Raw genomic sequence first — 14,525 nt, forward strand, 5'->3', positions numbered from 1 at the left:
AATTCGACACATAATGCAAAGAGTTTTTATTCAGGAATAAAAACTCTTTGCATAATGGTTTAAGAAAAAGTCGCATAAACAATTTACAGACCTTTCGGTCGGTACTTCTTACTTATTTATTTTTAATTATTTTCAAAAGTATAATAGCTCTTTCACCTGATAAACTAGGCATGAATCAGTTATTGTGAAATCCATGTGCAATTGCGTTTTCCATGAGTCCGAGCGGTGATGTCTTTCATTGACAACGCTTGTTTATATTTAGTGTTCCGGATTGCGAGCAAATGCTTTGCTGATGCTATGCATCGTCTTTTGACGTATCTTTCGACGAGATCAATTCTTCCAAAAGTTGGCTTCTTGCAGGTTCCAAACATGATAGTTTTCAGAGTTCGTTCGACGACTTTTCTTGTCCATAAAAAAATAGAGTTCTTCCTCATCTCGGGTGGCGCCATTTGAAGCAAGCGGGTTAATTATGAGTTCTCTTATAAATATTTACAAGTTTGATTGTTTTCATTTGAAATAAAAAGTGAGTCAGTAATGTAATCCTTCGTGAATCGCTGTGCTAATAGTTGCTACAACCAAAAGTACAGCGACTTATTTTGATATAACGTCAAGAAATAGGTGACAATGATGGAACTTAATGTGACCTGTATTCAAAAGACTAAAAATAGTTTTAACTTAGTAAAATTAGAACTAAATGTTAAGCAATATATTTATCTGTATATCTTTTTAAACAAATTTGGTCAATAAAGTTTGGCCAAACAACATTAGTAAGGTTTTGCTGAGAGCTAATTTTTTTTATCCCGACTACTATACGTATATTTTCTTGCTACAGAATTTCTATGAAGACTTTGGTTAAACATTACTGATGGATCAGTAAATACGAAAAAGGGTTTGAAGAATACTTACAAATTATTAGTTTTTAGGGATTTGTACCAATTTCACTTTTATTACAAAACACCAAAATGAATTGGATTACTCAAAACGCACCATTTGGTACTGATAACACTCCTGTTCTCCAAGTTAAAATTGTCGGCGGTAAACGAGTTGAAGTACTTGTTGACCGTGACAATAGCAACCATAATAAGTAAGTCTATTTAATTTTCATTGCTATACATTTTAAAGTTGGTATTTTAGAAATTTGTTTTGATTACTATATTTTCGTAAAACCAGCACGTTTTAAGGCCAGTCCGCATTTTGTGTGCTCCTGTGGAAAGTTTGACAAGAACTGCATCTATGATTTTTTTCGCCAACCTGCACCCCGAAAATGAATATGCATCCTGATTTTCCCATACTTTAGAGTTGCAAAGTGCATTTTTCAACACCAAAGGGAACCAAGCAACTTGAAAGATTACCATGCAATATTTCCTTTGACCTTTGTTGCAGCAGGTCACTCCAATATTTTCGGCCATGTAATAGCGGGAACTTATTTAGATCTGCCAAACTGGCCAGACCAGTCTGTAGCAGGTGCACATGTGACATTTTATAAATACATTTGTGTGCACTCCTTAATTAGTCAGCTACACACCCAAACTTTAGGTCAAGTGGTGATACGATTTTAAACCTCAGGTGTGCAAAATGTCTTGAATGTACACCTAAAATTTTAAGCTACACTACTGTGGAAAGTATGGCAAGTGCAACCGTGAGTTTTTTCAACAGACTAAACCTGCACCCCAAAAATGTACTATGCATCCCCATGTGTTAAACAAGCGGGTGTGCTTTTGACCTTTGGTGCACCTGGAGCAATGATATTCAGACTGGACTCAAGGTAGCTAAAAAAAAGACATAGTTTGACCTCAACTTTACAAATTCTCCAAATCTTCACTCACCCACCCATTATAAATTTAAAATGTCTCCTGAAGGGCAACACTAACTACTTAGAGAAATTTAACTCTAACCCAGTGGTTCTTAACTGCTTTTTACTTTGAAGTCCTTTAACAACCCTTTATCAAAACTCAAAAAAAGTGCACCTACAAATATACCTCCCACTATGCCAATTCAAAGTAGATTAAAACCTTTTTAAAAATGTAGGTTTTTAAGCTGCTATATTAGTACCAAATACTAGTAATCAACTTTGATTGAAGATATTTTAGGATGTAGTAAATAACAGAGAGGTTATATTAAGGAAATGTTCTTAAGTTCCATAAGTTTTGTCTCGCTTGCTAATAATTCCTGCATACTGTTTTTTTTCAATTTTTGGAAGTGAACTCTGCACATTTGACAGATTGGGTAAAAAGATTAACCCATTGCGCAATATAATGGATAATTTAGGCAAACATTAAGATGATTTCAAACAAATTGTAAGGGCAGTAATCCCACAGCTGTATGGAATTTTAGTTTACCTATGAGTCATAGTTAGATCGAAACAACATGTGCATGAAAACTCAGATGATGACGCTTGTCCTAATGAAACATTTTAGAAAAAAAAATAACACAAAAATACAATTTCCAATTCCCCCACTAAAACTTCAAAATTCCACTGTAGGGGGGAATTCCCTCTCGGTTGAGAACCTCTTACCTATATAAGTATACATTCAATACATTACTATTGATAAATTAGAGAACAGTGCTGGTGGAGTTAGTGCAATTTATATTGACTCATAACTATTATTTTGAATTGGTCAAATTTGTTTAACTTATATCTACATGTGTGTAATAACTGTATACTGTTTCATCAAGATGATGATTGTAAGTCACACAGTGTTTAAAACCTTCATTTAAACTTATCATTGAAATCTTTTCCAAACCTTGCTTTTTAGGCGATTTTTGACAATAAACTAAACTAAATAATATTTGCAATATTAATAACTTTTTTGCCTTCTTTATATGTGGTGGCTATTGTTCTGTTGAGATGTTTAGCAATTTTTTTTAGTAACTTTGTCACTGTCATATTATCAATCAAAACATAAATTTTGATGGTTGTTAGACATTTGTATCTGTTTTATGTTTGAGCTTGCTGCTAAATCTAAGCACTTTTTGTAGGAAATCGAATATTTCACCCCCAAGAGGCCCAAATGGCACTCCCTCCATGCTTACACAGCCACCTTTCATGGCCTATGACAGAACAGAGTACAGTGAAGGGTTTAGCACTGCAAAACAACATCAACTGGCTCGCCAAGTAATTGAGTTGCTTTCTAATAAAGGACCCTGTTTTACCTTAAATTTATCTTAATTTTTCTTTACTTAAAGAATGTATGCAGAGTATTTGAATTAATATTTTTGTTCAGGTGACATCATTTACATCACCTAATGGAGATCGCAGTCGGTCTTTTCGCCATGGCCTTCCATTATTGAACAAACATCCCATTCTTCCCCCAATAGGTGTCTCACAACCGCCTGGTATGTTTTGTCCAACAGAACAATAGTTGCATTATTTGTAACTTTATGAATATTTTGTTTGTGACATTTAGCAAAATAAATTTTTTCATTGTTGTCACCTGTTAATTTTATTATATTTTTGTCAATAATCAAGGCAAATACAACATAGTTCAACTATAACTTAAGTAATTAGGTATTTTTATAGTGAATTTTCTATTGATACTGTAAAACATAATTATAAACCCAATAAGCAAATTTATTTTGTAAAAGGAACTTTGGTGGCTCACCCAAATGAATTTTCTATGAAAGACCAACAACTTGATGAGTTAAGAGGTATTCATTCTCAAGAGAAAAATGCTTCTTTGGAGACAATTGTTGCTCAAGGACTGGCTGGATATCGATATGATAAGCTGAAGTAAAAACATTACTTAATTTAACTGGACGTCACTGAAGTTCATACATAAAAGACTACTTACTTTAGATCGCCAAAACAAAGTAAAGATATTTTTCGTTTTTAGAGACATGTACATTGAGCTGACAGGGTTTGATCGACACTTAAGTGGTTTTGTCAACGAGGCGCAGCTCAGCTTAATTGCAATGAGATACGACCTTCCCTTGAAGCAATCTGTGCTTAAGTTGCTATTTAGTCGTTTTGCAGGTATGATATCTTCGGTCATTAATAGAAATTTTGCAATTTATCTTAGAAGGAAAGCAATAACACTAGATTTATTGATCGTAACACAGCGCAAAACAGATTTTGGATCGCTAGTACCGGTTCTTAAGTGTGCTTTAAGGTTAATAAAAAACACAGGTGTTTTAAGATATATGTGTAAAGAGATATATGTATCGTCACTTTAAATGTTTTTGTTTGTTTTTGTAAAATTACTTAGAAGAAACTTGAAAAGTAGCAACGCTAGCACCTTCTTTACGAATTTAAAAAACAAAAAAAAAAAAAAGAAAGAAAGTTTAATTCTGCGTAGTGCGGTATTTGTAACAGCAAATTACGTCACTAACCGCATTGCTTTTTTACAGATCCAAGTGATTCGCGTTCGGTGAATTATGAAAAGTTGCTGCATTTCCTCTCCACTTGTCTCTCTAATCCGTCAGTCGTCCATCGGCACAGGTCGACATCGCGTAACCACAAGTAAGTGGAAAGAGTCGACTACTTTTTAAATTGAGTTGCTTTATTTTTGTTCCAACGCACAAACGTATAGCCTAAGTAAAAATATTGGTTTAATAAATCATGTTGGAGGTTGTTTTACTTTATTTACGTTCCATGTGACTTTGAGCCAAAGTTGTTTGCGTTACCACTGTCCAAATTATTTCCTTCTGGTTGACCCAAAAAACGTTTATCTACAAATTATGACTTGGGCAAAATATGTTAAGCCATGTAAGAGCATCGTAAGTTGATTTGGAGTGTTTGTGATATATTTTGTGCGGAATGTGAAATCCATTTTGTGGGTTAAGTCTTCTTTTTGCCGCCATGTTTATTCCAACGTCACGTACTTGAGGTAAGTGAAATGTTTCGTTGACTTAGGGCGACCAAGAACTAATTGCTGCCAACTTTAGCATAGATGCTAACTTTTTGGAATCGTATTTGGTGTCCGATTATAATTACTGTGATAAAATATTCCGCTGTGATAAAATATTTGTTAGCCTTTTCTTTGAGGCCAAAGCATCATGAGAACGTAGCGCTCTATAAAAGGTATACAACTGATGTAAAACCTAATAATAAAAAAGTCACCGTTTTTTCACCCTTTATATGTTATTTTAGCTTAGTAAGACTTAAAATTTGATGCTAAAGTTGGACGCTAACTTCTCTTTCCAATATATAACAATTGTTTGTTTTTTTAATATAAACTAATTTTCAATATGTGTTATTAAATACATCAATGTATAACTGAAGGTTAAATTGAATTATTTTACAACTTTTTCTTTTCGTTCACCAGATTACAAATGGTGCAAATTCATGACAGTTTTGTCGTTTTTTTAAACTGCACAGGGAGGAAAATTTTAATCGTTTGAATATACGCCGTGTTTGCTCGACCTTACCTGGGTAAACGTTAGCAACTCCTTCGAGTTATTCATTTCAAATGACCTCGCAGACACGTTACGACTCGTCTAAAATAACTTATTATCAGTGGACCAGTGGGCGACGGTTCCAGTGACCCGAACCCGCTAAAGTTTAACTGTTGGCGCTTTTTTAACGTGGAACGCGCTGAAGTGAGGCGTTAAAACATTATAAATAGGATGGTTAATATGCGTGGGTGACTCACAGGAAAAGAATATCCAAAGTTTGTTCTAACCAAAGAAAACTCTCTGTTACGCCCACTTTTATTCCGGGAGTACTGGGTATTTGTAGTTTTTTTTAGCTACGTACAATGACTATAGTGTGTGCGATGTAGGCTTACCCCGAATCACAACAGACTATTCTTTGAAATACGCATAAATCATTCACACTGAAAGACAAACGTGAAAACCTTAACTCTGGGAGTAACTATAGATGGAAAGAGAATAATACTTTTGATATATTTGTTTAACATTGCGCTTTGTCTTTACGTATAACCTAACAACTATAGTCTTTCCCCAAGCCTATGGTGCTATACTTTGGTTTTGGCTAAACCCCACTACATTTGTTTCATGTACCCCCACATTTTCACCTGTACGTTACTGCTGATAGGCGAACCGAAGTTTCAAAACGTGTGCGTTAGTAAAATGAATTACTCCATCTATGCAGCAACATAATGAAAAAGTATTTCTCACAATAAAGCTGGAAAACATGAAAAAATATTAATAATATACCCCTTTCTAAGTATTCTGTTTTTTTTTCAAAAAGGGTTATGGTCAATAAATATTACCACGATTTTCGAAAGAGTTTCATATAAAGCCTAAATCACGAAGTTTAAATATTTAAACAAAACCTTTGTTTTTACTAATGTTATTACGGACACTAAGCAAGCAAGTGGAATATATGGAGACGGAAATTGCTGAAATTAACAAGTAAAACTCACAGTTAAAAACATGAGTAAAAACAGGATCAGACGTTTTGTTTGAAAGGAAAATATATTTCGCCAAGTGGCATCATCAGTTCCTTGATTCGAATGAAAATTCATTCGATTCATTCGAATTAAGGAACTGATGATGCCACTTGGCAAGATATATTTTCCTTTTAAACAAAACGTCTGATCCTGTTTTTACTCATGTTTTTAACTATGAGTTTTACTTGTTAATACGGGCGTCAGCGGAGCAGTGATCGACTGGCTAAAACCTGCCGCAGATGGTTTTGGATTCTATAAAGATACACCCTAATGTTGCTGAAATTAACTCTCGCTTCCAACCTATAGGTAGGCTTTTACGCAGGCAAATTTGCCTCATGTTAACAAGCCCTTTGTTTAGTCTCGACGACGTGACGCAGAACAACAGCCCCAACAAAGCGAGTTCTACCTCGCCGGGAAAGTCGGAACGATTTTCGAACGCAGCTCTGATGAGATCGGAAAGCATCGACGAAAGGCTGCTCAGCCTTTTGAGAGAACAGCTTCGGGACTGTGACGAAATCAACTTGTCCGAGTTGCGGAGGGCCTTTATGGCCGTCGATAGGTGGGCATTAAGGTTTTACGCAGATAATCGATTTCGCCTTACCGAAACGTTTCGTCGGTGCGCATTAACTCACTTGCTCATATCAATTTATGGCACAGTTGAACTGATCACGTGTGTTGCACCTAGTCCTATAGATTTATTGTCCGGAAATCTTGAGTGCCTTTACATCCGTATTTGATTTAATGTGTTGCGACTATAATTGGAAACAACGAAATACCACGTTTTTTTTAGTAATTTTAAAATACTAAAGATATGTGTTATTGTTTTTTTTTTACACTTCTATTTTTACACTGATCATGGCATGAGGTATTGCCGTAACGTTGTTTGAAGCGCAAGTCAAATATCATGGCTTCAGTGTTTTTCTTGAAACGAAATACGAGTTGAAATATTTTAATGGTCCCGGTTGAATAGAGGATTCCTGGCATATTGTCGTATTTGATGTAGCCTCTTGATCCTGAACGCAAGCTCACCCGATTAATCTTTACCGCGGTACTTTGCTAAGTCATGTTTTGTCGCTTTTACAGTTCTTTAAGCGTAGTTAGTTCGCGCGCATTTAACTTTTACCGACACAACAAAGCTGAACTCAGGTTGAAAAAAAAAATGCACTATTGCCGTTTATTCTCAGGTTGGCTAACGGGCAACTTTCGTCGGACGTGATTCAAGCTGTCTGCATCCAGCAACGCCTACCGCTTACAAAGTCCGTCATCATGAAGATGCTTAAACACACCGAGACCTCGCACGGAAACGTCAGGTATGACCTTGACATCATCCAGTTGTCTTTAACTAATGCGCTTTTCTATATGCTCAGCATAAAATATATGCAGAAGGGGTAACTTTTTCACAGCCTTAAATGATTTGTTGAAAATAGACCGTCGAAATTGCATAGTCATGTTGCATATTTAATAAAAATATTTATGAAGTCAACAGATGCAATGTACATTTAAAATCAAACCTTTAATAATTTTTTTTCGCCGAACTCCACTTGTCATAGTTTGTGTTTCGGATCACTTATTTATATATGCTTTTTTTAAACGCGGTTAAACTTTCGTCCCTGATGAATGTTGTTGCTTTTTTAGCTGGGCAGATTTCCTGGAACTTTTGGCCTGCGCCGACGACCGACTTGACCTTGACGCGATCACCGGTGACCTTGAGCAAAGCAACGGTCACGTGGCTGGTTCGAGGCTGGCCCATCGCCAACAAGCAAGTGATGAAGACTCGCCGGAAAATAGCAGGAAAGGTTCTTACTCATTTAACTCAACAAGCTTATATACTGAACCCTTGAAATATTGCTTTTTAATTTTTTTCTACGGCTACAGCGTCATTAATGGTTGTAAGGGAACATCTAAAAATATTGCTTTTTTACCATACTTGTGTCTCCACACACGATATTTAGAGTAACATACTTGCAACTCCTGTTTTCAAACATCACGTTATAGGATGTCAGAAAAATACAAGCAAGCAGTTTTGCAGCTTAAAACATTTTACAAAGTTGATTTACATTTAGATATGTACGGTAGCAAGCGCCGGACATTAGAGGATGATGCTAGTCTGCAGCAGAAGACAAAAAATCGAGTGAGCGCCGCTGCTCGTTCTGATCAATCGCTTGCCTCATCCAAGCAAAGCAGATCTATGCCAAAAGGTATAACAACAGATATTATCTAGACCAGGGTGGTCAAAACCCAGGCCCGCGGACCACATGTGGCCCGCCACATCATTGTTCGCGGCGCGCGAATACTGTTGAATTATTACAACGCGTACCGTTAAGGGTTTAATTAAAAAAATTATAAGTGACCAACCATTAGCAAGAATACTGCAGTTGTTTGGTTATGATTACATTTTTCCAGTTACACCATTTAAACAGACCATTTTACCATGGCTTATCAAGTTTGGATCCAGGGGGTTGCAAGACGCCTAATTTTTGGTATGTGTTAGACCGGTTTGAATGTCAAAGTTTACGTCCTATATAGAACTTAAAATGGCAGTTATATTTTCGTTTTGTTTTCCGTCTTTTTTATGTGAACATAACATAAAAAGTACAACCCTATATAAAGTATCATATTTTTGCCACGTTGAAGTAAATGAATGATAAATATATCGTGCTTCTGAAAAGTATTGCTTTACAGGATTTCACTGTAACTAAAGGCTAACGCCCTGACCCTTTCCATGATGCAATTATAGCCAAATTGATCTAGTTAAAAAAACGTACTACGCTTGTAAATGCAGTCTTCTTCTAATTTAAAAGTTTTAATACGCAAATTTTTATTTGAAAAAATTAAAAGTTTTCATACGCAAATGCTTTGCGCGCACTTTTTGTCGTAGTCTCATAACACTCGATTTCATTTGCGCACAACTTCGACGATAGCAGCAAGTTTCTGGAGCTTATATGTCGTTCGACGTTACTTTTTGGCGTGACTTTGTGGTGTCACCTTAAACATTTTATGTCCCCACCAAACGAAAATCATTGATCCGCCCCTAGCACGCATGTAGTCTGCTTTATGTGGCCCGTAAAGAATATGCAAGAAATATTGTGGCCCGTGATGCTGTCAACCTTGGACCACCCTGATCTAGACCAGTGGTCGGCAAACCGTGGGTTGCGGCCCAAATGTGGGCTCTTGTGCCACTTTTCGTAGGCCGCTAACTAATTTTTAATATTTCACCTTTATTATGCAGTTTGGGGCCGCGTGTTAGCCGTACAATTATTGCACTGTATTTTAAAAATAGCGTGGCTAAGAGTTTTTGTTTAGCCTCATTTTTGCGAACATTTTTTAACTTTTGATGTATTACTAAACATTTTATTTGCTCTCGCCCCCCAAATTCTTTTCCATCCTATTGTATAAGTACAATTTTCAGATAGAGTTGGCCGTTAATAGCTTTTGAAAGGGCCACTATAAATAAAGTTTGCCGACTACTGATCTAGACTATAAGCGGTCGGCTTTCGTTTTTTATACAGTTTTGTTTTTTCTGCATTTCTTTTGCCTGTTGCTCAGAATTTGCAGCAGTGATTCTCAAATTGGTTCCGCGGGACAACAGTGTGCCTCGAGACCTTTATTGTTGCCGCGAATTCTTAATATACTATATTAAGAAATTCAGCATTCGAGGCTAATTTATTTGATAAATAATGATATTGTAATATTTACCTATTACTTTGCCTTGTATTACGGACGAATTTTAAGCCATTATTCTATTATTTTATGTAGGAAGTGTGCCCTAAATTGTTATTGCTTTCTTAATGTGTCGCAAACCAAAAAACAATTTGAAAATCCTTTTTATAGCATTAAACGTGATTGCCTAAAAGTCCCCTTGATCACCTAAAACCAACCGACTATTTTTGTCTACTTTGTTTTGTAAAGCTGCGTCATTGTATATACGCACTTTAAGGTTTTCACAACCTTTTAAAAAAAAATGTCCTATTACTCCATCAATACTTTACACACTATAGCCCCAGTTTTATGTATGCACACTTGTGATTGCATTAACTGTACGAATCGGTAATTTATATTAGTAGCATATTTTCTTGCCATGGCAAAATGTTCCACCACCTCTTCAGTGCGACAAGCCGGTATGGCGACATCTTTCACTGGTCTGTCGTTGGCACCATTTGGTATCGATTCAACCTTTTTCGAGACTTTCATTCCTTTTTTACTAAACTAGTAAAATCGTACGTCGAATTTTATAAGGTCACCGCGTTTCTTTTGTAAGCATTTATGTCGCTTCTATCCATTCATGCTCGGCCACTCGGCATCGCTGGAATGTTAATAATAAGCCTCGCCGGGCTTCGCTTGCGCGACGCCGTCAAGCCTACTTAACGTGAATGCAACGAGATTTTGTAACTTTTGCGGGATTGTATTACTGGGTGATCTGCTATTGTGTTCTTTACCGAACTTAGTGACTGAATATACGCTTTGAACAAAACCTATGTATTTACAATTTTGGTACTGTTATTTGTCTAATGTTTATAATTGGATTGTATAAAAAAATAACGCGTAGTTAAGCTTGATTTTCAGTTACCGTTTTCGTTGGTGAAATATTGTCTCTTGTTTTGCATATTTAGTTGTTTACTCTAGGTTAAAAACATTTCGTTATGGTTTGCATTTTTCACAATAATGCAAAATGTGCAATTGAATAAAATTGCCCATTTTAAGGCATGTTTTACTCTGTTAAAAGCACTTAACAGAGTGCACGGTGTTTGACATGTTATATCTTTAAAGGAGTATTTTTTATGTAATACCGAATGAAAAAAAAGTAATAAAGTGAAAACAAACAAATATTTTTATGTTTATGCAAAATTCTATGGAAAGCTGCGCCACAAACGCCCGAACTTTGCCGTAACAACGAAAATTCGTGCGTGTAAAATTCAGCCTTTACAACAATCATCCGCCCTTGGTATCGAATATGCCAACACTTGCGCTTGCACTGACAAATTGTGAAATGCTATTTTTTTTACTTTTTATGCTTGATACTGTTTCAGGTTGGGATGAACACGAACCGCGTCCGATCCCTCGCAAGAAGTTGGCCCCCGATGACCTTTCACCCCGTCGCACCGACACATGGTTGCACAACTTCACTCGGCTTGCACACGCTCTGCGTAGCTATCACCCTTACAAAAGCGGTATGTCACCACCCGCCTTGCAATATGTGCTTGAAAGATAGGAACTCCTTTGAAAAGAAATAATTATCCAGAAAGCATATACTTAAACGATGTGCTAAATACCCTTTTTATTTTGACGAACTTCTGTTAAGATGCTTCATAACAGCGGTCACCAGAAATAAATGCAAACATGGGGAATATACAATAACACCTTTAAAGCAACAATATCTGAAAAGCATTTAAAGAGGATCTATGTTACCACATATGATAGTAAGACCAATAACATTCTAAACCAATTAGGCATATATATGACGTAACAAGAACTAAACTCGTAGAAAGAAGACTTAAAATTCTCCGAATAGCTGCTCCCACCAATTAAGATCTAAACGGTCCAATAAAATCTTAAACCTTTGGAATAGTAACGTTCGGGCGTTAGAAATTGGGTAAAGGTTAATATAAATTATATTTGTAACAAAACCATGAACTTTAAATCTACATTTAATTGAGGTATAAAATATATAGTTGAACAACCGTAGATTTTATTCAAGGCGACGTCCTTAAACAGGTTTCTACTGAATTTACCGAATTTCGAATTTTCGTCGAAATTATTTAGTTAACGAGTTGCCACATGATGTCGCTATAGAGTCACTTTTTAAGTTACACCGAGAGCATGCCTCGATTGCCTGGTGCACCTATAAGGCTATACCTATATAACTCTAATCTAATTTATAAGGTTTTGTTAGACCTTTAAGGCCGGGCCTGGTATTTTACTGCAGCTTGTTATATTGTCTTGGATGTGCGAAACGTCATTTACACGTCATGTAACATGTCGCTTTCGCGCATCGCCATTCTTTTCTCAACGCGCTGCTTCTGCCTGTGGCTGACTGAGCTGTTGACTGAATATATTCCCGTCACGCGATTTCAGAGGCTCTTCCCAGGACAGAGGTGCAGCGAATGGCGGCCAACTACAACCTCATTTACGGCCTCGGCTTCTCCTCGCGCCAAATCGATGACGCAATCGGACGCGCGGTGACGTCACACTCGAAGGAGGTCAAGGATCAAACAGTGTCGGTGGCGCGACTTCTGGACGCCTTGGCCGAAATGTAAATTAATCCGCATGCCAATGGCATTTGATTGGTCGGCTTCCATGGTCAAAAATGCTATTTTTAATAATGCGCAAGGGGTTTTGAAACCGAAACAAAACTCGGTTAAGGAATGTAACTCGGTAGGTTTAAACGTCTGTCAGGTAAGTTGGCGGAGTCTTTTGCGGGATATGAGGATTTGTTTACTGGATGCACATGCACCGCGTCGCACATTGCTTGGCTTAGTTTTGTATATTGTGTAAATCTTAAAAAATTTCCTGCCTTAGGTCACCTATTAGGATAAATTCACAAAGTGCTTATATAACACTGTTCGTTATCGAGTATTTTTGTGGGTCATGTGATTTCGTATCGACATGCAAAAACAGGTTTCTTTAAGCATAGCCTTCGTATCTATTTGTCCAACGGATGATACCCCTTGCCATTCCGCCTGAGATGGAGCATACGAATATATAAACATCTTTCCCAAAATCCTGATTCTGGTACACGAAAAACAAACGTTAAATTCCGCTTGACAGCCTTTAACTTATCAGTGGACCTAAAATAAACACGCTTCTGTGGAGAGGGTTCCCAATGGACACGTAATGACGCAACTAGCCAGAAGTGCGGTATGTGTTGTACTTGTGACGTGCATATCCGCGACATCACAAGCTTACTATGTCGGGTCAATATTTAGCAATACTGGCGTGTAGTGTAGTATTAGCTATTCTTCGTACATTGACCCCTGCTAGTCTAGCAGGAGCTGTTTACTTAGCACACGTTGACGATTCGTTGCTCCTAAAGTTTGGGCATGCCCGACCTTGAGGTTTTATATTTACCTACCCACGACAAGGCTGAGGCTTGGAGCCGACTTTTGTCGCATACAGGCCAGGGGGTTGCGAATCTTGTTTTGCTAAAGTGATGTTCTTAGTGAAGGACGTTGCACAGGCGCCAAAATCTGTTTTTAAAGTTCCCCTCCTTGCGAATTGGGCGCAACTTTATTTACCCCAAAACTGGCGACATTGTGTGGAAGAAAAAAATGAACATTAGATTAATTTGCAATTTTTTAATACTGTTTGGCGATCTGTATGTGAAATCATTTGTTTGCATGTTTCTGTTACATAATATAGATTGCGGTACAAAAGTCTGTAAAATCGTGCCACGACGATGTTGCGCCTTTCAGAGTTCACAGATCCGCGATGGTATATTACAAAACAGTTATTTTTTTCTGTGTCTTTAAAAATGATAGAACAAACCGTTTGTGTCGTTGCGGTAATTTAGACCATAGTTATTGTCGTACTTTAAGTTAGTTATAACATGACATGCAGTATAAAATATAGTATATAACGTAGGTCATTCATAGTGCCTTAGAGTGACTCTTTACTTTTTTCTTGTATATCGTCATAGTTTTATTTGAATTGTAAATTGGTTTTGTTCCCATGACCAAACACGCATTTCTACTATAGTTGTTGATAACTTTGTATTTTCTTAACACAACAGCACTGTGTCTGCATTACACCGCTTTATTGAAAAGTGTCTTCTTTTTATATTGACGTAAAACAAGAAGATTTTCGCACAAAATCCACATCACTTCATATTGTTTGGAATGCTCGGACGCCACACGTATGTAGTATGTATTTGCACGGGTATCTCACAACATTGGTTTCATTTTTATTACTAATAGTGTCAGCAATTGTTCTCGAATTTAAGCACGCCCGTTGTTCAACAAAGAAATAAAAGTTGTCCTAGATATTTCTTGTAACTGCTTATTTGCTGTAGGCTACAAAAAAAGGAATTTAAAAAAAATATGATGGCCATGTGAAAGCTTATCTGCGTGTTTTGTCAACAAAAGGCGGTTAAAATAGAACCTGTGTTGATTTTCGCTGGCGCCGTGGGTCACGAGTTTTCCTTTTGTTGTTTTGTAAATTACTCGGTATTTCTTTTTC

General features: G+C 36.8%; 1 protein-coding gene across 1 annotated transcript; it reads left to right on the forward strand.

Annotated features, from left to right (window-relative positions):
* The first annotated feature begins 657 nt into the window (after nucleotides 1-657).
* LOC146164082 (uncharacterized protein C1orf87-like) lies at nucleotides 658-14,283 on the forward strand. Its single transcript, XM_083381963.1, has 12 exons — nucleotides 658-1,084; nucleotides 2,980-3,115; nucleotides 3,225-3,336; nucleotides 3,586-3,730; nucleotides 3,834-3,973; nucleotides 4,348-4,459; nucleotides 6,712-6,912; nucleotides 7,538-7,663; nucleotides 7,989-8,149; nucleotides 8,417-8,551; nucleotides 11,381-11,521; nucleotides 12,426-14,283. Exons 1-12 carry the CDS (start codon nucleotides 963-965, stop codon nucleotides 12,605-12,607), a joined length of 1,713 nt encoding a protein of 570 aa, XP_083238089.1. The 5' UTR covers nucleotides 658-962; the 3' UTR covers nucleotides 12,608-14,283.
* The last annotated feature ends 242 nt before the right edge of the window (nucleotides 14,284-14,525 follow it).

This window comes from Ascidiella aspersa, chromosome 2, assembly GCF_963924565.1.
Source record: "Ascidiella aspersa chromosome 2, kaAscAspe10.2, whole genome shotgun sequence".
Taxonomy (NCBI): domain Eukaryota; kingdom Metazoa; phylum Chordata; class Ascidiacea; order Phlebobranchia; family Ascidiidae; genus Ascidiella; species Ascidiella aspersa.

Excerpts from the sequence above, each read along its gene's own strand:
- LOC146164082 (XM_083381963.1), top strand. The coding sequence starts at position 963 with ATGAATTGGATTACTCAAAACGCACCATTTGGTACTGATAACACTCCT. Across the intron at positions 4,460-6,711 it reads TCGACATCGCGTAACCACAA|TCTCGACGACGTGACGCAGA; the intron begins GTAAGTGGAAAG and ends CCCTTTGTTTAG. Across the intron at positions 6,913-7,537 it reads GCCTTTATGGCCGTCGATAG|GTTGGCTAACGGGCAACTTT; the intron begins GTGGGCATTAAG and ends GTTTATTCTCAG.